This window comes from Pongo pygmaeus, chromosome 4 (assembly GCF_028885625.2).
Source record: "Pongo pygmaeus isolate AG05252 chromosome 4, NHGRI_mPonPyg2-v2.0_pri, whole genome shotgun sequence".
Classification (NCBI taxonomy): Eukaryota; Metazoa; Chordata; class Mammalia; order Primates; family Hominidae; genus Pongo; species Pongo pygmaeus.
The window spans coordinates 185600656-185627539 of NC_072377.2; the positions used below are offsets into that span (position 1 = coordinate 185600656).

At 39.1% G+C, this 26884-nt stretch overlaps 1 protein-coding gene across 1 annotated transcript in view; it reads left to right on the plus strand.

Annotated features, from left to right (window-relative positions):
- Positions 1-5893: 5893 nt before the first annotated feature.
- Positions 5894-26884, plus strand: part of BTNL8 (butyrophilin like 8) — a 51905-nt gene continuing 30914 nt past the window's right edge. The window contains exons 1-3 of the mRNA XM_054488318.1: positions 5894-6094; positions 9276-9623; positions 12396-12671. Coding sequence (XP_054344293.1) covers positions 6046-6094; positions 9276-9623; positions 12396-12671 — 673 coding nt within the window. The 5' untranslated portion in view covers positions 5894-6045. The remainder of the gene's footprint in view (positions 6095-9275; positions 9624-12395; positions 12672-26884) is intronic.

Below are 26884 nucleotides of genomic sequence, written 5' to 3' on the forward strand. Positions count from 1 at the left end.
CAAAGAGGAGCTGGTATCATTCTTTCTGAAACTATTCCAAACAACGGAAAAAGAGAGACTTCTCTCTAACTCATTTCATGAGGCCAGCATCATCCTGATACCAAAACCTGGCAGAGACACAACAAAAAAGGAAAATTTCTGGCCAATATCCCTGATGAACATTGATGAGAAAATCCTCAATAAAATACTGGCAAACCAAATCCATCAGCACATCAAAAAGCTAATCCACCACGATCAAGTCTGCTTCATTCCTGGGATGCAAGGCTGGTTCAACACATACAAATCAATAAATGTAATCCATCACATAAACAGAACCAACAACAAAAACCACGTGATTATCTCAACAGATGCACAAAAGGCCTTCGACAAAATTCAACAGCCCTTCGTGCTAACAACTCCCAATAAACTAGGTATTGATGGAACGTATCTCAAAATAATAAGAGGTATTTATAACAACCCACAGCCAATATCATACTGAATCAGCAAAAGCTGGAAACATTCCCTTTGAAAACCAGCACAAGGCAAGGATGCCCTCTCTCACCACTCCTATTCAACATAGTATTGGAAGTTATGGCCACAGCAATCAGGCAAGCGGAAGAAATAAAGGGTATTCAAACAGGAAGAGAGGAAGTCAAATTGTCTCTGTTTGCAGATGAGAGGATTGCATGTTTAGAAAACCCCATCATCTCAGCCCCAAATCTCCTTCAGCTGATAAGCAACATCAGCAAAGTCTCAGGATACAAAATCAATGTGCAAAAATCACAAGCATTCCTATACACTAATAATAGACAAACAGAGAGCCAAATCATAAGTGAACTCCCATTCAAAATTGCTACAGAGAGAATAAAATACCTAGGAATACAACTTACAAGAAATGTGAAGGACCTCTTCAACGAGAACTACAAACCACTGCTCATGGAAATAAGAGAGGACACAAACAAATGGAAACAACATTCCATGCTCATGGATAGGAAGAATCAATATCATGAAAATGGCCATACTCCCCAAAGTGATTTATAGATTCAGTGCTATTCCCATCAAGCTACCACTGACTTTCTTCACAGAATCAGAAAAAACTACTTTAAATTTCATATGGAACTAAAAAAGAGCCCGCATAGCCAAGACAATCCTCAGCAAAAAGAACAAAGCTGAAGGCATCATGCTACGTGACTTCAAACTATACTACAAGGCTACAGTAACCAAAACAGCATGGTACTGGTACAAAAACAGATATATAGACCAACGGAACAGAACAGAGTCCTCAAAAATAACATCACACATCTACAATCATCTGATCTTTGACAAACCTGTTGAAAAACAAGCAGTGGGGAAAGGATTCCCTATTTAATAAATGGTGTTGGAAAATTGGCTAGCCATATGCGGAAAACTGAAACTGGATTCCTTCCTTATACCTTATTACAAAAATTAACTCAAGATGGATTAAAGACTTAAAAATAAAACCTAAAACCATAAAAACCCTAGAAGAAAACCTTGGCAATACTATTCAGGACATAGGCATGGGCAAAGACTTCATGACTGAAACACCAAAAGCAATGGCAACAAAAGCCAAAATTGACAAATGGTATCTAGTTAAACTAAAGAGCTTCTGCACAGCAAAAGAAACAATCATCAGAGTGAACAGGTAACCTACAGAATGGGAGAAAATTTTTGCAATCTATCCATCTGACAAAGGGCTAACATCCAGAATCTACAAATAAGTTAAACAAATTTACAAGAAAAAAACAAACAATCTGATCAAAAAGTGGGTGAAGGATATGAACAGACACTTCTGAAATGAAGACATTTATGTGGCCAACAAACATGAAAAAAAGCTCATCATCACTGGTCATTAGAGAAATGCAAATCAAAAGCACAATGAGATACCATCTTGCGCCAGTTAGAATGGTGATCATTAAAAAGTCAGGGAAACAACCCATGCTGGAGAGAATGTGGAGAACTAGGAATGCTTTTACACTGTTGGTGGGAGTGTAAATTAGTTCAACCATTGTGGAAGACAGTGTGGCGATTCCTCAAGGATCTAGAACCAGAAATACCATTTGACCCAGCAATCCCATTACTAAGTATATACTCAAAGGATTATAAATCATTCTACTATAAAGACACATGCACACGTATGTTTATTGCAGCACTGTTCACAATAGCAAAGACTTGGAACCAACCCAAATGCCCATTAATGATAGGCTGGATAAAGAAAATGTGGCACATATATACTATGGAATACTATGCAGCCATAAAAAAGGATGAGTTCACGTCCTTTGCAGAGACATGGGTGAAGCTGGACACCCTCATTCTCAGCAAACTAACACAGGAACAGAAAACCAAACACTGCATGTTCTCACTCATAAGTAGGAGTTGAACAATGAGAACACATGAATACAGGGAGGGGAACATCACACACCGGTGCCTGTCGGAGGGTAGGGAGCTAGGGGAGGGAGGGGTAGCATTAGGAGAATTACGTAATGTTGATGACGGTTTGATGGGTGCAGCAATACCATGGCACGTGTATACCTAAACCTGCACATCCTGCACATGTATCCCAGAACTTAAAATATAATAATAATAATAAAGGGGTATTGAAATTCCCCAGTATTTTTGTATTGCTATGTTTTTTTCATGTCCACTAATATTTGCTTTATATGTTTACGCACCTTGATGTTGGTTGCATATTTATAATTGTTACAGTCTGATTAACTTATTTGCTTATCATTACTTAAAGACAATCTTAGTCTCTTGTAACAGTTTTTGACTTCTGGCCTACTTTATCTGACATAAATATAGTCACCCCTGCTTTCTTTTTGTTACTGTTTGCATGAAAAAATTCTTTCTTTTCACTTTATTTGTGTCCTTAAGCTTGATCTAGTCTGCCATTGAAGCTCTCTATTGTATTTTTTCATTTCCTTCATTGAATAATCTAGTGGCAAGACATCTGTTTAATTTTTCTTGATGTCTGTTTCTTTGCTGAATTTCTAATTTACACCATGATTTTTTTTTCCTGATTTCTTTCAACTGTCTATCTATATTATCTTGAAACTTGCTGACTTTTTATTTTTTATTTTATTTTATTTTTAAATTATACTTTAAGTTTTAGGGTACATGTGCACAACGTGCAGGTTTGTTACATGTATACATGTGCCATGTTGGTGTGCTGCACCCAGTAACTCATCATTTAACATTAGGTATATCTCCTAATGCTATCCCTCCCCGCTTCCCCCACCCCACAACAGGCCCCGGTGTGTGATGTTCCCCTTCCTGTGTCCATATGTTCTCATTGTTCAATTCCCACCTATGAGTGAGAACATGTGGTGTTTGGTTTTTTTTCCTTGTGATAGTTTGCTGAGAATGATGGTTTCCAGCTTCATCCATGTCCCTACAAAGGACATGAACTCATCATTTTTTATGGCTGCATAGTATTCCATGGTGTATATGTGCCACATTTTCTTAATCCAGTCTATCATTGTTGGACATTTGGGTTGGTTCCAAGTCTTTGCTATTGTGAATAGTGTCGCAATAAACATACGTGTGCATGTGTCTTTGTAGCAGCATGTTTTATAATCCTTTGGGTATATACCCAGTAATGGGATGGCTGGGTCAAATGGTATTTCTAGTTCAAATCTTGCTGACTTTTTAAAATGTTGTTATTATTATTATTATTATTTTGAGATGAAGTTTCACTCTGTCAACCAGGCCGGAGTGCAGTGGCACGATCTCGGCTCACTGCAACCTCCACCTCTCAGATTCAAGCGATTTTCCTGCCTCAGCCTTTTTGGGGAGAGTCATGTTTCTTTGCTTTTTCATGTTTCTTGTGTCCCTGTGTTGATATATGTGCATCTGGTAGAACATTTGCCTCTCCTAACTTATAAAGTAGCTTTTCTAAGAAAAAACTTTCACTTGTTGATAGGTCCTAGGGTACTGAGTAGGGTGTATTGGCTCTGCTTCTGGCTGGCACAGTAGTGTAGTCTCTGTGAAGCTTTTCAGCTATAATCAATGTCAGTGACAAGTGGATGCCTCAGCGGCCTGTACTGCAGTAATCTGTGGCAGTGGTGGTAGCAAAGTAGATTACACTGAGCTCAGGCACCAAGAGAGCACAACTACTCCACCAACTCAGGTATAGCTTCCTTCGGGCAGGATGCAGGGCTTGTTTATGTGCTGAGGGAATAAGACCAGTGTTCTGGCTTGGGCATAGCTTTTCTGGAGGTGGGGCACCAGGCTGCTTTATGTGCCAAGGGAGCACAGCTGCTCCACCATCTCAGACATGGCTTTCCTGGGGCTGAGGCTGGGGCCCCCATTTAGTGTGCACGCAAGGGGATATTGTTGCCATTCTGTTGCGCATGGCTTCTCTAGGGGAAAGGTGCTTGGCTCATGCTTGAGAGGGTACAACTGCTTCACCAGGCCAGGCTTGGCTTCCTTGCTGGGTTGGACTGTTTTGTCCTTGGGGGCCAGAGCACCCTGTAGGTTCAGAAGCCTGGGTCATGACTGTTCCACTGGGCCTAGGCCTAGGCTTCGAATGGCCATGGGTGGGGCATAGCTGCCACTGGAATGGAGAGGATAGAGTGCCTTCTCGGCAGCTTCGTATAAAGGTATTTTGGTCTATATATCCTTGGTAAATCTGTATTTTTGAGACAGCGTGAGATCAACAATTTTCTATTCTACTATCTTGCTTACAACATTCAACAACTCATTTCCTTCTTTTTTATCACAGAGTAATATTCCATTGTATAGATGTACCACAGTTTGTGTATACATTCTATGTATCATCATTGAATGACATCTGGTTGCATACATTTTTGGTAATTATGAATAAAGCTGCTATAAACATTCATGTGCAATTTTTCATGTAGACTTATGTTTTCAAGTCATTTAGGTAAATAACAAGCAGTGCAGTTGCTGGATTATGTGATAAGAGTATGTTTAATTTTGCAGGAAATTGCTGAACTGTCTTCTAGAATGACCGTACCATTTTGCATTCCTGTCAGCAATCAGTGAGAATTCCTGTTGCTCCACATCCTCACCAGCATTTGGTGTTGTCAGTGTTCTAGATTTTAGACTAAATGCAGTGTTTTCATTTTGTCCTAATCTAGATGCTAACTTTTATTGTGATTTGGTCTCGTGAGTTGTTTTAAATTGTGTTATCTAAGAATTTCTTAGTGTATAGAGTTTCCTATGTTTTTGAATTACTTTTTAATTTTAATTGCATTATGATTAGAATGTGTTTATTTTGGTGGTTATCTGTGGAAATTTTCATTCTGATCTAGTTAAGTGGTGACTTTGTGAGTTTCTGTGTGCTTAAAAAGACTGCAAATCTCTCATTGTGGCTGCCCTGGAACTTAGTTTATATAATAAATAAGTTTCCTCATGCCTGAACCTGCCCAGGTACCTTTCCCAATATATCAGAGGTTTAACACTAAGGATCTGTTTTGTTCTAGAAAGTTATTTTTATCTGGCCGCATGATTACAGTCCTGGCCCTGAACTTCAGACAATGGAGGGGTAAGCAAAATGACCTCAGACTGTGCCAGGAAATGTCAAGTCACCTGCTGTAGGCTACTACTAATGGAGCATGGCCTATTTACTTGGACACCAAACTATCCAGTGCTAACATGAGGTTCTTTCAGGACTAGATCCCATGGCCATACAGCCCCGCCTGCCAGATTGGATGTGAAAAGTATTTCCGCATCTGACATTCCTGTTTCACCCACACAGGGCATCGTTTTGCCCAGGACAAAGTTCACCTCCAATCTTATCCACGCTATTTCTATCTTTGCTTTCTTGATAAGAGATAGACATTTATGTCCCGTCTATAAATGCAGTGGTTCAAAGTCTAGAGTCCCTATATTTCTGGCACATGACAGCCGTGTCTCGATGGAGTAGACTCTCAGAACAGTGCAGTTTGCCCTCTGCTCACGCAGAGCCTCTCCGTGGCTTCTGTACCTTGAGCATTAGGCCAGTTCTCCTCTTTTCTCCAATCCATCCGTCAACTCTCCTGTCATCTGTTTCCATGCTGTGAGGTCCATTCACAGAACACATCCATGGTTCTCATGCTCAGTTTGGTTCTGAGTCTCCTCAAGCTGGGATCAGGTAAGACTCATCTTTGTTTCCTCCTTACTAATAGTTTGAGTTCTTTAGCTACAATGGTTGCAGCATAATGGAATGCAGGCATCTTTGTTGTTTCCATTCCTTTGGCTTCTCCTAGCCTCAGCCTGGGGAAGGATCAAGCACTGTGGAAACAATTATAGTAGCCCCCAAATAATGGAAACATGGGTGTTGAAGAGGCACCATGATCGTAGATGGGGACACACCTAACGTGTTAAGGTGAATAAATTCAGTGTTTGTCCCAGATGGTCTGAGTGGTGTAGGCAGAGTTATTAGAGCACCAAGGTTGCTGACATGGATGTCCAGCTGGGAAGAGACACAGTTAGGATTTTTGGGGAAAAGACAATGTATCCAGCTAAAGACATGCTGAGTTAGAAATGTCTGTGGTATGAGACATGAGGGTGGAGAAAGGTGTACAGGTCTTGAGGTGAGAAATTAGCTGAAACCTGGCATATTCTGGGAAGAAATCCACTCTTCTTTCTCCTTCCAGTTACTGTTAACACAGAACCTAGTATATAGGATGTTGAGTGATTGAATACAATTCACAGAGGAAACTTGAGGTTGGAGAATGCTGGTGGCTAGATGGTCAGTACCCAGCCACAGAAGATTCGATTGACTGTGTTCACTTTCTGTCTGTGAAGGTTCATCCTGCCACCTGTCCACCTATATCTTTTTTGCTAAATGAAGCTAAGAAAACAGAAATAAGGGCAATCAAAACATAGAGCATGTTTCCTTAAAACAAAAACCCATATGTGTTACTAACAGGAGACGCTCTCATTTCAGTTTGTTTTCATTTATTTTCTGATGAGCTTCTTTGTCTCTCTTCTGTTTCCGGGTGAGGCAGCAGGACATCCTGGAAATGATCTCGGAGACAGAAACATTTTATTTTTTAAAACTCTTATTTCATTTTCTTGTGAGCTTTATTGTTCACAGCTTCCTTAGCTGTTGGTTTGCTTATGATGACATGAAGATACGATCACATTCCCGATGGGGCTGTGGTGAGGACTGCATGAGCTTGTGCATGTAGAGTGCACACAGCTGCACTGGTGCACGGCATGTTGCAGCAACAGTCTTGTTCCTTTCTTATTTTCAAGGGAAGGAAGTGGAAGGAGTGAAAGGAGATGTTATAGGCAAGAGAGATGACAGCAGCAAGGGCTGGCCGGAGAAACAGAGGTACCCTGGAAAATGTTTCCTTGCTTCGAGAGCCCCACACAGCCCTGAAGGCAGCATCCATAGCAGCCCAGCTGGCATACGCTGGGTCCCCAAACCTGACCTAAGGGCCTTCCTGCCAGTGATTGGTTGAGCAGGTGATTCTGGAAAACAAAGTGAGGGAGTGCAGAGAGTGAAGCCAGTGGGGGAAAAGCCATAGACGGTGCACTAATGAGCAGGTTGCTGCGGTGGCAACTGGGACCCAGTCCCACTGGGACCTTTGGAGGAACCTTATAGATGGTGGCTTAGAGTCATTCCAACATCTACTGTCTCCTTTCCCCACTGGGTGAGATATGCCCCCCAGGACTATTAAAATCTCAAACCTTCTGAGCTTCCTTGTGCCAGGGCTAAGTAGGTTCCAAAGGTTGCAGGAAGCCCTCAGCAGAGAGGCAGAGGCCAGGCTCCAGGGGCCGAGCTGTCAGCAGGCAGGCAAGTGCCCATCCCATTCCAGGGGGACTCAGGGTTGGGTGGTGAGGAGCAGGGCCTCAACATCTGCTACACTAGGTCAGCAGCTGATCAGACATCAGGCTGCAAAGCCACGCCTCACTTAATAATACTCTTAAAGATGCATGAGTGAAATACATTTCAGCAAGATTTATAAAATGTAATTAAACTAAAAAAAATTAGTTCTAAAATGAAAAAATATCCACTTATCTAGAAATTCACACATGTAATTCACCTTCCCTCTGATGCACATACACACACCACACACAGGTATATCCATATACCCTAAATGGATACATGTGAATGAATCAAGAGACACTGCCAATCAAAGGGAGTGGGTACTTAGAAGGTGAAGGGAGTGGGCCTCCATAGTCTGTGGTCTCTAAGAAGCAATGTAATCCTTACAGAGTAATAAGAGTGATTTACACCAGGAAAATTACTCCAATGATTGTTAAACAGATGAGCAAGTAAGAAAGGAAATGGGGCTCACCGTTCACATGAGTAACTTGTTTGTGGAGCCTGTTCTGTGTGACTGGCTCTGTGCTGATCAAGTGGGTACTATGCTGAGCAAGAAAATCAGGCCCTGTCCCCACACAGCCAAGAGCTGTGCAGGGGAGGCTCACAGAAAACATGTAATTGTCACACTTGAAGCAAGACAATGAGGAAAGTTTCAAAAGCAAGGTGAGGACATACATGTACCAAGAATTTTTTTTTTAAAAATGAAGGCAAGACATGTTGACAAAGCACTAGATGAAGCACCTTTCAGTGCTAAAATAAAGTGGAAAATACTACATAAGTGTAAAAGGTACATGCTGTGGAAAATATAGTCACACATGAATGTGCTAAAGAACAAATTTACAGAAAATAAACTGCAAAATCTTGTTTCAGTGTCATAGCATGTCTTTCAGAACTTGGCAGAACAAGTAGATTTTCAGAAAAACTAAGGAAGTACAAATAATTGTGTGCGTGGGCAGAAATGAAACATTCCTCTATAGTAGCCATAAAACATTGATATAATATTGTGCTTGAAGGAAACCTTAACGAATTGCCCCAAACTGGAGACGTTATGGCCCATACTCTTCTCTGGGTCATTAGAAAGACGTCAACTTTGGTTTTTAGCAAGGAAGATGGAAAGGGGGATGTTTGGGGTTTTTTTTTAATTGAAGCAAATGGGCAGATGGGAGAGAATGTGGCAATAGAATCTCCTGGAATCAAAGGGTCTACATTCAGAAAGAGACTTTTTCTTCTGGATAACATGGTTTTCTCATCTTGAAAATAAAAACATTAATAATACACATTTCTGCAGGTGCTCCTGAAGACCGAGTGAAGTAACTGATGTGGACTTGGTTTGTCAAACGTAAGGAGATACACAAATGCAAGTCACTGGCTTTAGAAATAGGATTGTGATGAATGTTTCTCCCTGACGCACATCTCCAGCCCAGCCCAGTGGAGCCCTGAGTAGGTCACACTCTAAAGGGTTTTGATGATTTATCTTTTGTATTTCTTCCCACAGGGCAGTGGCAGGTGTTTGGGCCAGACAAGCCTGTCCAGGCCTTGGTGGGGGAGGACGCAGCATTCTCTTGTTTCCTGTCTCCTAAGACCAATGCAGAGGCCATGGAAGTGCGGTTCTTCAGGGGCCAGTTCTCTAGCGTGGTCCACCTCTACAGGGACGGGAAGGACCAGCCATTTATGCAGATGCCACAGTATCAAGGCAGGACAAAATTGGTGAAGGATTCTATTGTGGAGGGGCGCATCTCTCTGAGGCTGGAAAACATTACTGTGTTGGATGCTGGCCTCTATGGGTGCTGGATTAGTTCCCAGTCTTACTACCAGGAGGCCATCTGGGAGCTACAGGTGTCAGGTCAGTTTCATATTTCATAACTTAGTTGTCCCAAAGAACCATCCTTGACTTTATAAGTGTTTTTTTCAATAAGGAAATTTTAAAATTTTAGGTCATTTAGTTAGAAGGCAGCATTCTATACTCTGTTCCTTCTGTCTTATGTGTATAGTTCTATGTATTTTGTCACATGTTTAAATTCATGTAACCACCATCATATCAAGGTATAGAACTACCCCATCATCACAAAGATCTCCCTCTGTCACCCCTTTATGGTCACACCCACCCCTTCTCAGCCCCTGCCTGGGGTTTTCCATCTCCCTGATGTTGTAATTTCAAGAATGTTACATACACAGCTTCACACCGCAGGTGACCTTTTGAGATTGACTTTTTAAATTCAGCATAATGCTCTTGCGATCAATCCAAATTGTTGCTTGTATCAATACTTTATTTCTTTTTTTCTCCACTGTCAAAATAGTTTTCCTTATGAAAATTTATTTTTAAATTAACAAATAAAAATTCCTGCTCACTTGTCCTACAAAGTTTTTATCTGATACAGCAGGGAGCAAACGTCAGCTCCAGGAACCTGTGACTTCCCATGACAATCAATTGCTCAATGCTCTGTGTTAACTTGACCATACTTCCATAGTCATACCCTTCACAATGAAATGTATTTGATGGGGCTGGCTGGGTGCAGTGGCTCAAGCCTGTAATCCCAACACCTTGAGAGGCTGAGACAGGAGGATTGCTTGAGTCCAGGAGCTCGAGACCAGCCTGGGCATATGGTAAGACCTCATCTCTATTAAAAAAAAAAAAAAAAAGAAGAAAGAAGGAAAAAACAGAAATTTATTGTTTACAGTTGTTGCCGTGTGCAGTCAGTGAGTTGTGAAGAATCTGTCTCCTGATTAAAAACCTAAAAAATGATGAGTTCATGTCCTTTGTAGGGACATGGATGAAATTGGAAATCATGATTCTCAGTAAACTATCACAAGGACAAAAAACCAAACACCGCATGTTCTCACTCATAGATGGGAATTGAACAATGAGAACACATGGACACAGGAAGGGGAACATCACACTCTGGGGACTGTTGTGGGGTGGGGGGAGGGGGGAGGGATAGCTTTAGGAGATATACCTAATGCTAAATGGCAAGTTAATGGGTGCAGCACACCAGCATGGCACATGTATACATATGTAACTAACCTGCACATTGTGCACATGTACCCTAAAACTTAAAGTATAATAATAATAAAAAAAAGAAAGAAAACAAAAACAAAAACAAAACCTGTGAGTGGGGCTGCTCTGACAGTAGTGGATTACCCAAACTTATTAACAGTAGTGTCACTAAAGTTGGTATACGACTCCTCACTGCTAAATTTGACTAACTTAAAATTTTTTTAAAACCACTATGAGTGATATTTCAGGCCTGATTATAGGCAATTTTCAAAAGTGTTTCCTGGAAGGCCTCCTCCTTATAGCAGACTTGGAGTACAACCAATGCTTTGCAGTCTCTGAGGAGAGTTTCAGGTGAGCCCTCAGGCCCCGCTAAGCTGTCCTGGTCTTTACATATTTGCATTGCTAGCCCAGGCATTTTAATTCTCAGGATCTCAGGCCTTGGGCAGGACTTTCAAGTGCCTTACATCAAGGAGGAGTATGTGGAGTCCTAATTAGGGAAAAGGAGTCAGGCTGGCAGGACCAGGTGAAAACAAAAAGAAAAAAAAGGAAATAAACTATAAACATGCCTTTCTTCATGTCTAGAAAATTTAAACAAGAGACAGCAGATAAGCTACAGGTCTGCCTTTCTTCGTCATCCTGGACATACAGTCCAGGATATATGGCCCAGACCATTTGGCCTTCCTGCCCAGATAACATACATAACTCACAGACTTCCTGCTTCTCATCAAACACCTCAATTTATCAAACATCCCAGCTGACAAAAGAATATAAGTTAGGCTCCCTGCTACCTTGGCGTTATCAATCAGCCCAAGTTCCATTCTATAAAATCCCCAAGCCTTTTCTTTGTTTCAGTTAGCTTCCCTCATGCTAACTTGCCTATTGCCTTCCTTGCAAAGTACTTTCCTACTTTCTCTAATAAATCTGCTTTTCTCTACCTACAACCATCTTGGTAAATTCTTTTATCCCCACACCACTGGCTGCCATTCCCCCATGACAGAAAAGGCAAACTCCAAGACACTTTTCTCTACTCTGTCTTAGTATACAGTATCTTACACTCTAATTCCTCCTCCCTACACCTCCTCCTGAGCTCAGGATTCATAAAGCTGTGAAGCCTGTTGTTCAGCACTCCATCAATAGTGAGTCAGCCCCACACATGCGATGATCCATCTGCCCCTCAACTGGAATTCCATTTCATGGGGGAGGATGAGACAGGGAGGAGTTGGCGTCTTCCTTGGTTTAGCTCTTACTTTTGTAGCAACTGATTAGAGGCTTCACTATTACTTTAATTTGGATCATCGTTCCTTTGGTCTGTTACTCCTACACCTGGTGGCTCAGCGCTGTCTCTACTTTAGCTGAGCTCCTGATAAGTTTCTCATCAGAAGCAGTTCTGTCTTACTTCATCATGATTGGTGCTTAGGAATAGCCATGCATACATAGTAATTGTTAAAAAATGGCAACGAACAAAGGCCATGGGAAGGCTTTTGCCAAAGGTCGTGGTTTTAGTGTTTGTGTGTGTAAGAGAGAGAATGTGTGGGCGGTGGACTGAATGCACCTGACTCAGAATTGCTGTGGCTTTGGGATATGATCTTTGCTTTCAACTCTTCCCTGTTTTCTCCCTAGCACTGGGCTCAGTTCCTCTCATTTCCATCATGGGATATGTTGACAGAGACATCCAGCTACTCTGTCAGTCCTCGGGCTGGTTCCCCCGGCCCACAGCGAAGTGGAAAGGTCCACAAGGACAGGATTTGTCCACCGACTCCAGGACAAACACAGACATGCATGGCCTGTTTGATGTGGAGATCTCCCTAACCGTCCAAGAGAACGCTGGGAGCATATCCTGTTTCATGCAGCATGCTCATCTGAGCCGAGAGGTGGAATCCAGGGTACAGATAGGAGGTAAGTAGGGAGGGGAGGAGAAGAGAAGGAGGGGTGGATGCTTCAGTAACTCAGAGCAAGGACAGGAGCCTCCATCTTGGCATTGTTGTTTTATCTTTCTCAGTTTTAATGATTTATTTTAAACGTTTAAAATCAATGAGATGTAAAAGTAAAGTTATAAACATTTGGTTAGGTGGAAATAGAATTGTTTACAATTCCAGGAGAGTAGAATTAAGTATTTCCGTCACCTATGACGTAACCCTGTGATGGTTAATTTTTTGTGTCCACTTGACTGGTTCATGATTTGCTCAGATTTGGTTAAGTATTATTCAGGATGCTTCTGTGAGGGTGTTTACACATAAGATTCACATTTAAATTGGTAAACTGAGTAAAGAAGATTGCCCTCCATAATGCCGGTGGGCTTATCCAATCAGTTGAAGACCTGAATAGAACAAAAGGTTGACCCTCCCCTGAGTGAGAGAATGATCTTGCATGATAGCCTTGAAACTGGGACACTGGCTCTTCCTGGCCTCAGAGCAGGCTGCTGGCCTTCAGACTCAAACTGAACCACTGGCTCTTTCTACGTCTTAAGCCTGTGGACTTTTGGACAGGAGTGACACCATTGGCTCTTCTGGTTCTCAGGTCTTCTGGTTTCAACGTAAATGAACCATTGGCTCTCCTGGGGCTCCAGATTGCTGACTCAACCATGAGTTGGGACCTAAAAGAGTCTTTATACTAAATCTCTCTGTCTCTCCTCTTCCTTTCTCTCTTTATCTCCATCTTTCTCTCTCAAATATATAGAAACAACAGGATGTATATATATATGTATGTGTGTATACATCCTAGTGGTTCTGTTACTCTGGAGAACTCTCACTAACACAGATTTGGTAAGAGTATTTCTAGAGAAAAAGAATTTTAGGGATAACTTTTCAGTCATCCCTAAAATTCTAAAATTCTCTGAGCTGGGATTACTGTGTACACCTGTAGTCCCAGCTACTCAGGAGGCTGAGGTGGGAGGATCACTTGAGCCTAGGAGTTTGAGGCGAGCCTACGCAACATAGCAACACCTCGTTTTCAAACAAACAAAACAAAAAGCACTGAAAGTTCATGTTGTGATCTAGCAATACAGATATGCAAAATTTCACCATTTGCGACCCATAATTAACCATGGGTTGACTGGTATATGATATTTTCAAACATGTTTGTCGACCTAGTGAATAAGATGAGATTGGCTGGTTGCTCCTATTCTTGCTAGAAAAAGTGAGGAAAGTGACGAAAGGAAATATGAGCAGAGGAATTTGAATTCTGAGTTTCTTGGTGTTGCATAAATAACCTGAAAGCTTCCATGAGTGCCCTGAAAGAGACCCTTATTTTCTGTAGCCACAGGGCTAAGATTGCTGAAAACCAAATTCAGAACTCATTCTGTGACTGGCTGAATGACAATGGAAATCCAAACCTGTTCCTCAGGATATCTATCAATGTGAGGGGGCACTGACTGGGAAGAAATGAGATTCAGAAAGTTGAAATAGGGATGTATGGGAAGACTGATGAAGCTGGGTACATTGAGCCTCAAATGCTGATGAGTCTTTGCCAGTGAAAGCAGTCTCAGTCTCTCTATGTCAATTAGAAATAGCCTCTCCACCTTCATCTCAGGGGATTAACCCTGCATTGCTCAAAGAAACTGTAATGGCCTCTCTCCTGAGGCAGTCGCCATGCAAGACAATGCTGATTCTACACAGGACCCACTCCTACCATCCCTCTTTGCTTCTAGATCTGTACCTAGGCACAAGTTTCAGCAGGACCCTAAAGTTGGAAACAATGCATGACTCATTAGAAAGTGTACTACACTCCAAAAGAGCTAGTTGGTTTTTCTAATCTATACAGACCAGAAATCCAGAGAATCCATGTCAAATGGTATTTAGGGTGTAAGGTTGTGGTACAAGGACATAAAGTTGGCTCAAACCACATGTAATGGCCTCACTAATCAGAGATCCTGCATTTAATGTTGCAGCTCAGAATGTTGGAAAGGCCTCTATAGTTTGGTTGGCTGAAGCATGGATTAAAATGTGGTCCACAGAGAGTAACAGATAGGTGTGCTATTAGGAGCCTTTGCCAGGCCCCTGTAAGTGAATCATGGCACTGGCCCTCAGGATTTAGAAGCAGAGCCCTGCCATTCTCTATGAATAACTACTATTCTTTTGAAAAACACATCTTGGGCTAGACCTTAGGAAAGACTGAACACTTAATCATGGGCCACCATGTTGCAATGTGACTTGAATCAGTAAGAATATAGACTATTTGAACCACAAATTAACAAACCCGGTTTAATAGATATTCTTAGAAGGCTGCACCCACAACAAAGCATTGGAAGCACACACAGACCATAAATTAACTCTCATTAGGCTCAAGCACATAAAATGGTTTACAAAAACTTTGAAGAAAATGGTATTGCAATATGGTTTTAGTGTTGTGTCTTCTCCAAAATTCATGTTGAAACGAAATCCCCAGTGCAGCACTATTAAGGGGTGGGCATTTTAGGAGGTGATTAAGTCCTGAGGACTATGCCCATATGAATGGGTTAGCGCCTTATAAAAGGGTTTAAGGGGCTGAACTTTACTCTTTCCACCCCTTCTGCCATGTGAGGACACAGCGTTCATCGCCTTCAGAGGACACAGCAACAAGGTGCCATCTTGAAACAGAGGGCAGTCCTCATCAGATGCCAAATCTATTGATACTTGACCTCAGACTTCCCAGCCTCCAGAACTATGAGAAATGCATTTCTATTGTTTATAAATGAGCCAGTCTGTAGTATTTTGTTATAGCAGCACAAATGGACAAAGACTGGTATGATTCAAACGATGATTTCTAATCACAATATAATTAAATTCAATGAGAAAAAGAAAAACAATTTAATATTCATATATGTTTGAAACTTTAAAAACATACTTCAAAAATAACTAAGTGGTCATTGAAAAAGTCATAATGATAATTAAAAGTGTCTTAAGACTGAATGATAATGAAACTATACATACAGACTGTCACACAACTATACCTTTTAAGAAGTGACATGATTAGGATGGTGAAATGGAGTTTTCAGTTCTCAAACTCCCACAGAAACACTAATTTTAACAACTACCATGAACAAAAGTATTTTTGTAGGAGTCTAGGAAGCCACTTGAGAGGTTCCAACTGGTTGGTCAGGCAAAAAAGCCAAGAACAGATGCATGGAGGTGGGTAAGAACTGTTTCCTTCCACCCGCCTCACTGCTCTTCCAAGGTAACTTGGTGCCAAGAGAGACTCCCTCAGCCCACAATTGTTGCCATGGGGAAAGTGAGAGCAAAGTGAATGTCCAGATTCCCCAGGCTTGTGGGATGCTGCCCAGGAAACCCATTTCTGTCTCACTTAATGCAGAACACTGAGGGGACCATGTGGCTGAATCATCTGGGAGCAGCTAGGGGCAGGGAAAGAGGAGGGAGCTTATGGCAGCCAGTGCATGGACCTGGACAACAAGCAGCAGAACCTACTGGCCAGCTCCTGCACTCTACTAGGGGCTCACCTCATAACCTGCTGACTATCCAACCAGCTGATATGTGCCCCCAGCCCTCCACACACCACCCCTGTGGCTAGAACCTCTTGGTCCATCACAATCGGGCACGTGCTTCCCTGCAGACAGGGTGCCTGAGCCTCAGCAGATATGCATACAAACTTTTGCAGTCAGAACACAGATAGCAATCAGCTTGACTCTGCTGGATTGAGAGAAGGTGCACAATCTTGAGTATTTTAGGGAATTGCCCTAGGGATAAATAAATGCAAGGCTCTCAGCAGCTAGCCTGCTTTGCAGGACTGAGAAAAGAAAATCCCAAGACTTCCTCTCACCAAGAAGGAACAAGAGGAGTAAAGCAGGTACATCCATAAAAAAGATCTGAGAGACTTCCAGAGTATCTAGCCAGGCTGACTGGTCAAGGTCTTTGTCTACTAAAGTCTGCCAGTACAGACTGGAGGAGGAAGAGTGACAGAGACAAAATATACTGTCAAACAGATTCACAGTACATTAAAAGATTCATTTACCATGATTAAGCATGCTTTATCCTTGGAACATAAGGATGGTTCAACATATGCAAATCAATGAATATTACACTAACAGAATGAAAGACAAAAACCATATGATCATCTCAATAGATGCAGAAAAAGCATTTGACAACATTCAACACCCCTCCATGACAAAACCAACTTTCAATAAATTAAGTATAGAAGCAATGTAGCTCAACACAATAAAGGCCATATGTAACATGCCCACACAGCATATACCCAGTGGTTGTCTTACTCCGCTTTATGCTGCTGTACCAGAATATCTGAGATTGGGTAATTGATAATGAACAGAGGTTTATTTGGCTCATGGTCCTGGAGGCTGGAAAGTCTAAGATCAAGGGGTCACATCCTGTGAGGGCCTTCTAGTTGTGTAATTCCATGGAGGAAGGTAGAAAGGCAAGAGAGTAAGAAAGAGGAAGGAAGCTGCTTCTGCAAAAATGGCATTAATCCACTCATGAGGGCAGGATCCTCATGGCCTTGTCACCTCTTAAGGGTCCCACCTGTCAACATTATGCATTGGGGATTAAGTTTTCAACACATAAACTCTGGAAATAAATTGAAACCACAGTGATGATGAAAAATTTTTAAATAATAGTGAAATCTATGGAATGTAGCAAAAGCAGTTCTAAAAGTTTGTAGCTATAAATATCTACATTAAGAAAAAAGAAAGATCTCAAATGAACAACCTAAGTTTATACCCCAAGAAATTAGAAAAAGAAAAAACTAAGCCAAAATTTAGCAGAAGGAAGGAAAAAATAATAATTAGAGCAGAAATAAATGAAATAGAAAAACAACAAAAAGATCAATAAAACTAAATGTTGTTTATTTGAAAAGATAAATAAAATTGACAAGCCTTTATCTAGATTAAACAAGAAAAAAAGAGCTGACTCAAATAAATAGAATTATAAATAAAAGATGATACATTACAACTGGTACCACAGAAATAAATATAAAATGTCATGAGACTATCGTAGTTCTCCCTTATCCACAGGGGTTACATTCCAAGATCCCCAGTGAATGCCACAAACCACGTATAGTATCAAACCCTATATATGCTATTTTTCATGTCTCAAATGGAATAGAGCAGGATGATAGAGATTTCATCATGCTACTCAGAATGGTGTGCAATTTAAAACTTACAAATTGTTTATTTACGGAATTTTTCATTCAATATTTTTGGGCCACAATTGATCATGAGTAACTGAAATCATGAAAAGTGAAACCAAAGACAAGGTTAGACTATGGCACTATGAAAAATCATAGGCCAACAAACTGGATAACCTAGCAGAAACCAAAGACAAGGTTAGACTACGGCACTATGAAAAATCATAGGCCAACAAACTGGATAACCTAGCAGAAACCAAAGACAAGGTTAGACTACGGCACTATGAAAAATCATAGGCCAACAAACTGGATAACCTAGCAGAAACCAAAGACAAGGTTAGACTACGGCACTATGAAAAATCATAGGCCAACAAACTGGATAACCTAGCAGAAACCAAAGACAAGGTTAGACTACGGCACTATGAAAAATCATAGGCCAACAAACTGGATAACCTAGCAGAAACCAAAGACAAGGTTAGACTACGGCACTATGAAAAATCATAGGCCAACAAACTGGATAACCTAGCAGAAACCAAAGACAAGTTTAGACTACGGCACTATGAAAAATTACAGGCCAACAAATTTGATAACCTAGCAGAAATGGATACATTCCTAGAAACATACAACCTATAAAAACTGAATCAGAATAATTTAAAAAAAATACCAGACCAGTAATTAGTTAGAAATACAATTGATAATCAAAATCTTCCCAACAAAGAAAATTCCATGACCAGATGGCTCTGCTGGTGAATTCTGCAAAATATTTAAAGAAAAATTAATACAAAAAATTAGCCAGGCGTGGTGGCGGATGCCTGTAATCCCAGCACTTTGGGAGGCCGAAGTGGACGGATCACGAGGTCAGGAGATCGAGACCATCCTGGCTAACACAGTGAAACCCTGTCTCTACTAAAAATACAAAAAAATTAGCCGGGCATGGTGGAGGGTGTGTGTAGTCCCAGCTACTCAGGAGGCTGAGGAAGGAGAATGGCGTGAACCCAGGAAGCGGAGCTTGCAGTGAGCTGAGATGGTGCCACTGCACTCCAGCCTGGGTGACAGAGTGAGACTCTGTCTCAAAAAAAAAAAAAAAAAAAAAGAAATAAAGAAAGAAAGAAAAATTAATGCCAATACTTTTCAAACTCTTGCAAAAAATTAAAGATGGGGAATAATTCCAAACTCATTTTATGAGGCTGAAATTACCCTGATACAAAAACCATATAAGAACACCACAAAAAAGAAGAAAATTACAAGCCAATATCCCTGATAAACATAGATGCAAACATTTCCAACAAATATTAGCCAACCAAATTCATGATAAAAAGAATAATTACAAAGTACATTAAAAGAAACATTAAACATATCCCCATGATCAAGTGGGATTTATCTTTGGGATGCAAGAATGTTTCAACACATGCAAATAAATAAATATAACATATGACATTGACAGAATGAAGAGCAAATAATGTATAATTATGTTAACAAATGCAGAGAAAGCATTTGACAATTTTCAGCATCTTTTCATAATAAAAGTCAATAGATTAGGTAACAAAAGAATGTACCTCAACATAATAAAGATCACATATGTGTTGACAAAAAGAGTCAAACTCTATAAAACATTTAAAGAGGTTTATTCTGGGCCAAATGTGAGTGACCAAAGCCCAAGGCATAGTCTCAACAGGTCCTGAGAACATGTGCCCAAGGTGGTTGAGTTACAGCTTGATTTTATGTTTTAAGGGGACAGAAATTACAGACAGACATCAGTCAATATATGTAAGGTGTACACTGGTTTGGTCTAGAAAGGCAGGACAACTTGAAGTGGGGGCTTCCAAGTAATAGGTAGATTAGAAGATTTTCTGGTTGGCAAATGGTTGTGAGTTATCTAAAAGACCTGGAATCCATAGAAAAGAGTGTCTGGATTAGGATAGGGGGTTGTGGAGACCAAGGTTCTTACATGTAGATGCAGTCTCATAGGTGGTGACCCTTAGAGGCAATAGGTGGCAAGTGTTTCATATTCAGATCTTTAAAAATTGCTAGACTCTCAGCTAATCAGTCTCTTCAGGATCAGACAAAGACCTGGAAAGGGAAATTTACATTCTGTAGAGAATTTACATTTCCCCCACCAGAGGCAGCTTTGCCAGGCTATTTCAAAATATGTCAAAGAAATATGCTTCGGGGTAAAATATTTTTAATTCTTTCAGGGCCTGCTATCTGTCATGTGATGCTATATGATAGTCCAGTTGGGATTTGGTATCTTATTGCTACAAAGAGTCTGTTTTGTCAGGCTTAAGACCTCTGTTGTAATATTAATGCTGCTCAGTTGTGCCTGAACTCCAAAGGGAAGAGGACATAATGAGGCATGTCCAACCTCACCTTCCCATCATGGCCTGGACTAGTCCTTCAGGTTTACTTGGGAATCCCCTTTCTTGAGAAGGGGGGGTCCATTCAGTTGACTGGGAAGCTTAGAATTTTATTTTTGGTTTACATATGATAAGCTCATAGCTAACATTATACTCAACAGTGAAATAGTGAAAGCTTTCCTTTAAGATTAGGAACAAGATAAAGGTGTCCACTCTTGCCACATAGTATTGGATGTTGTAGCCAGAGCAATTGGGCAAAAAAGAAAATTAATAAAAAGCAACCAAATCAAAAAGGAAGAAACACAAATGTCTCTGTTTGGAGACGACATGACATGTAGTGAACCCTAGAGAATCCGCAAAAACCTGTTAGAACTTAATAAATGAATTTAGCAAAGTTGTAGGATACAAAATCAACATATAAAATTAGTAGTGTTTCTATACAAAACAATAAATTGTCTGAAAAGAAATCAAGGAAACAACTTCATTTACAATAGCATCAAAAAATTAGAAGTAAATTTAGCCAATGAGGTCAAAGATCTGTACACTGAAAACTATAAGACACTGGTGAAAGAAATGGAATATAATACAAATAAATAGAAATCTATCATGTGTTCATAGAATTAATATTGCTTAAATGTTCATACTACCCAAATCAGCTTATAGATTTAATGCAATCACTATTAAAATTCAAAGGCATTTTTCACAGAATTAGAAAAAAATCTAAATTCACATGGAACCACAAAAGACCCTGAATAGCCAAATAACTCTTGAGCAAAAAGAACAAAGTACAAGCATCATACTATCTGATTTCAAATTACGTTATATTAGTTTGGTGCAAAAGTAATTGTGGTTTTTGCTATTGAACGTAAGAGCAAAGACTGCAAAGACTTTTGCACCAACCTAATAGTAATTAAAACCATATGGTACCGGCATAAAAACAGACATATAGATCAATGGAACAGAATTAAGAGCCAAGAAATAAACCCATGCTATATGGTCAACTAATCTTCAGTAAGATTACCAAGAATACAAAATGGATAAATGATAGTTTCTTTAATAAATGGTGTTTGGAAAACGATATTTACATGCAACAGAGTGATACTGGACTCATATTTTCCATCACACACAAAAACCAATTCAAAACGAATTAAAGGCATAAACAAAAGGCCTTAAACTATAAACTCTTAGAAGAAAGCATACAGAAAAATCTCCTTGACATTGATCTTGGCAGTGATTTTTCACCCTGACACCAAAAGCACAGGCAATGAAAGCAAAAATGAACAAGTAGGATTACATCAAACTAAAAAGCTTTTGCACAGCAAAGGAAATAATCAACAAAATAAAAAGCAACATGTGGAATGGGAGAATATTTTCAAAGTATATACCTGATAAAGAGTTAATGTCCAAAATATGTAAGACACTCATACAACTCAATAACCAAAAATACTCCAATTTTTACAATGGGCAGAGTACATGAATAAACATTTTCCCCAAAAGACATATAAATATTAATAGCCAAGAGGTTTATGAAAAGTGACTCACTATCACTAACCATCAGGGAAATTCAATGAAAAGTATAAGGAGAGATCACCTCATACTTGTTAGACTGGTTATTACTAAATTAAGAAATATTACCGGTGTTGCTACACTGTTGCTGGGAATATAAATTGATATAGCCACTATGGAAAACAGTATGCAGATTCCTTAAAAAAATACAAATAGAACTATACTACATGGTCTTATATGTACATAAATCCTAAAGATTCCACAAAAAAACTGTTAGAGCTAATACATTTAGTAAAGTTGCAGTGTACAAAATTATATAAAATAAGTAACCTCATTGATAATTTATAATCCAGCAATCCTACTTCTGTGCATTTATCCCAAAGAATTGAAGTCAGGATTTCAAAAAGATACTTGCACTTCCATGTTTATTGTGGCATAGTTCACAGTAGCCAAGATATGAAAACAATCTATTTGCTGACAGATGAATGGATTTAAAAAGTGACATATATAATGAAATATTATTCAACAATAAAAAAGAGGTAATCCCGACACATGGATGAACATGGAGGACATTATGTTAAGTAAAATAAGCCAGACATAAAAATGATCTCACTTATATGTGTAATCTGAAATCAACAGTCGTAGAAGCATAGAGCATAACTGTGATTGCCAGGGAATGAGGGAAGGGAAAAATGGGAAGGTGATATTCAAAAGGTATAAAAAAGTTTCATTTGTGCAAGATGAAGAAGTTCTGGAGATCTACTATACAGCACAGTGCCTGTAGCTAACAATAAACTATTGTATTCTTAAATTCTGTGAAGAGGGTAGATCTTATATTCTGTTCATACTACACACACACACACACACAATAATTGTAATAATTATAATAAAAGGGGTAGGAGGAAACTATGGGAGATGATGGATATGTCTATAGTCTTGATGGTGGTGATGATTTGAATGGGTATATACTTATCACCAAACTCTTTGAGTTGTATAAATTAAATATGTACAGCTTTTTACATGTGAATCATACCTATCATACTTGATAAAGGGTTTTATGAAACAAAAAACAAAACAAAAATAAATTAACACCTTTAAATAAATGTATCCATTTCTTCTAGAATTTCTAGTTTGTGTGTATAGAGGTGTTCATAATAGCCTCTGATAGTTATTTGTATTTTTTTGGCTCAGTGTAATATCCCCTTTGTCATTTCTGATTGTGTTTATTTGGATTTTTTTCTCTTTTCTTCTTTATTAGCCTAGCTAGTGGTCTATATATTTTATTAATTTTTTTCTAAATCCAACTCTGGATTCATTGATCTTTTGAATGGTATTTCATATCTCAATCTCCTTCAGTTCAGCTCTGATTTTGTTATGTCTTATCTTCTGCTAACTTTGGGATTGATTTTCTCTTGGTTCTCTAGTTCTTTTAGTTGTGATAATAGGTTCTTAAATTGAGAGCTTTCTAACTTTTTGATGTGGTTGTTTAGTGCTATAAAGTTCCCTCTTAACACTGCCTTGGTTGTGTCCCAGAGATGCTGGTATGTTGTGTCTTGTTTCTCATTAGTTTCAAAGAAATTCTTGATTTCTGCCTCAATTTCATTATTTACCCAAAAGTCATTCAGGAGTAGGTTATTCAATTTCCATGTAATTGTATTGTTTTGAGTGATTTTGTTAGCTTGATCTGTAATCATATTGAGCTGTGGTCTGAGAGAGCGGTTGTTATGATTTCAGTTCTTTTGCATTTGCTAAGAAGTGTTTTGTGTCTGATTATGTGGTCAGTTTTAAAGTATGTGCTATGTAGTGATAAGAAGAAGGTATCTTCTGTTATTTTTGGGTGGAGAATTATGTAGATGTCTATCAGATCCATTTGATCCAGTGTGAGTTCAGGTCCTGAATATCTTGTTAATTTTCTGCCTCAATAATCTATCTAATACAGTCAGTGGGGTGTTGAAGTCTCCCACTATTATTGTGTGGAAGTCTAAATCTCTTTGAAGGTCTCCAAGAACTTGCTTTATGAATCTGGGTGCTTTTGTGTTGGGTGCATATATATTCAGGATAGTTATGTTTGTTGAACTGAACCCTTTACCACCATATATTGCCTTTCTTTCTCTTTTTTGATTATTGTTGGTTTAAAGTCTGTTTTGTCTCAAATTATAATTGCAACTCCTGCTTTTTCCTGCTTTCCATTTGCTTAGTAGATTTTCCTACATCCCTTTATTTTGAGCCTATGGATGTTGTTGCGTGTGAGATGAGTCTCTTGAAGACAGCATACACTTTGGTCTTGTTTCTTCATCCAGCTTGCCACTCTGTGCCTTTTAATTGGGGGATTTAGCCAATAAGGCAGTTTAAAAAATATTAATAAGAAATTTTCAGAAACATAAATGTAAAATTCCAACTAGAAATTTTATAAACTCCAATCAAATGTTCTTTAAAAAACCTAATACATTATGACTGAATTGAGCTCACCCAGGAATAAAAGGTTATGTCAACATTGTGATATGTATATTTATGTAAGTATTACCTTAATAAGTTAAAGGAGAAAATCTATAAGATTCTCTATAGATGTTAATAAAACATATATAAGTTTCAACATCTAATTATGATTTAAAACACTTGTGAATCCAGAAATAAAAGAAAACCTTTTATGAATTAGCAACAGAAGAGCACTTCTTTCATCTGATAGAAAGCTATTTAAAAATACCCATAGCTAACATGATACATCATGGTAGGAGGTTTAAATTCAGGAACTTAATGAAGATAACTGCATTAAACATTGCTGTTCAACAATATGCTGGAATACTAATCATTGCAAAAAAGGAAAGAAAGTGAAAAAAGAATTATAATTTCCAGGAAGGAAAAAATAGAATGCCTATTTCCAACAGGTTATATGATAATACACATTGGAAATCTGGATTAATCTACAGACAAATTCTTTCAATTTATACTTCATTATGTTCGTAAAAATAAGATCAATAAACAAAATACATTGCATTTTATACACCAGCAAAGACAGAAAAACAAACAAATATGCCATGTATAATAACACAAAATGTTACATAGAAATATATTTAATAAAATATTTTTATGCTTTATTAAGGATTAGATAAGTTTACTAAAATAACTAAAATAAGAGGAGAGACACATCTGGCCCTACTGAGCCCCACTGGTCAAGTGGCAACACAATTCCTGATGCTGTCTTTAAGCCCTACTCAGCTTGGGAGGCAAGTGCACACTGACAGTTGCCCATTCAGGGAGCATCTGGCCCTGGCCAACCTCAGCAGCCGAGCAGCAACTCAGCCAGCCTTGGGTTCTCTTTGCATATTCCCTAGATGGGAAGACAATAGCAGCTCTGTGATTATCCACAGAGAGCATCTGATCTTGTCCAGCCCCAGTAGCTATGCAGCAACTCAACCCACCATTGGTGTTCTGCTTATGGCTACTCTAGACTAGGAGGCAAGCCCAAGTCCACACACATCTGTGGAGCATAGCCTCTGGCCCTGCCCACCCTGAGTGATCAAGCAGCAACCCCAGAAATCTCACCCAGCCTCAGAGCTCAGCACATGTCCCTGACCAACTACAGATTCCAAACAACAGTACCATCTAGCAAGAAAGGCAACCTCTAACCCTGGACAATCAGAGGCAATTGCAGAGCCCAATCAGCAGTACCACCTGTCACAGGAGCACAGCCAGCAGTTCCATTTAATGTCAGAGCACAGGTAGTGGCCCAGCCCAACTAGAGAACCCAACACCCACATCTGCCTGTCTGAGGTTGCTACCAGTTGGCCTATTCAGAATCCCGGGCTATATTAAACAGTGAAGGCCTCTTACTGAGAAAGAACACTTGCAAAGGCCAGAAAAGGTGGCCATTTCTTCAAATGTGCAGGCACCAACACAAAGACACAAGGATTATTTTAAAAATCAAGAAAATATGACACCAAAAGAAACTAATAATGCTCTGGTAATAGACCCTGAAATATGCAAGTCTATGAGACCACTAAGAATTTAAGATAATCCCCTTAAAGAAGCTCAGGAAACAATAAGAAAATGCAGATAGAAAACAAATAACATCTGAAAAATGGTTAATGAACAAAAAGAAAAGCTTGACAAAGGAATAAAATCAATAAAATAGTTAAAATCCTAGAAATGATTAATACAATAACAACCAAAATATTAACTAGAAAGCATCAACAGCAGACTTGATCAAGGCAAAGAATCACTGGGCTTGAAGACTGGATATTTTAAATTATCCAGTCAGAGAATAAAAAAGAAAAAAGAATAAAAAATGAAAAAGACCTATAGGAATTATTGGACACCATTAAGTGTACTGACTTTTGCATAATAGGAGTTTCAGAAGGAGATGAGAGAGAACAAGATCCAGAAAGCATATTTAAGAAAATAATGGCTGAAAATTTCCCAAATGTGGTGAAACACAAAAATATCCAGGTTCAGGAAGCTTGGATGTCATCAATCAAATTCAACCCAAAGAGGATTTTACCAAGATATATCATATTCCAATTATCAAAGAAAGAATACTGAAAGCAGCAAGAGAATGAACCATATCACATTCAAGAGAGCCCCAATATGGTTTTCAGCCTTTCTCTTAGCAGCAATCCTGCATGCCAGGAAAGAATGGCATTATGTATTCAAAGCGTTGAAGGAAAAGATTGCCAATCAAGATTACATTACTAGCAAATCTGTCCTTCAGAAATGAGGGAGAAATAAAATCTTTCCCAGACAAACAAAAGCTATGGTAATTAATCATTATTAGATTTATTTTATAAATATTACTAAAGGGAGCCCTTTAACTAAAACAAAAGGATAATAATAACAAAAACGTATAGAAGTAAAAAACTTACTGGTAAAAATAATATATAGTCATATTCAGAATTCTCTAATACAGTAAGGGTGGTATTTAAAGCTAATTTATCCCTACTGTCACAGTTAAAAGACAAAATTATTAAAAGCAACTATAGCTAAAATAAATTGTAAAGAAATACAAATTACAAAACATGTAAATTGTGACATCAAAATCATAAAAAGTGGAAAGGAGTGAAAGTGTAGAGTTTTTGTATGTAATTAAAGTTATCAGAATAAAATAGCCTATTAAAAGGATAAGATATTTTGTGTATGCCTCATGGTAACTACAACACAAAAAAACCACAGCAGGCGGTGGCTGGC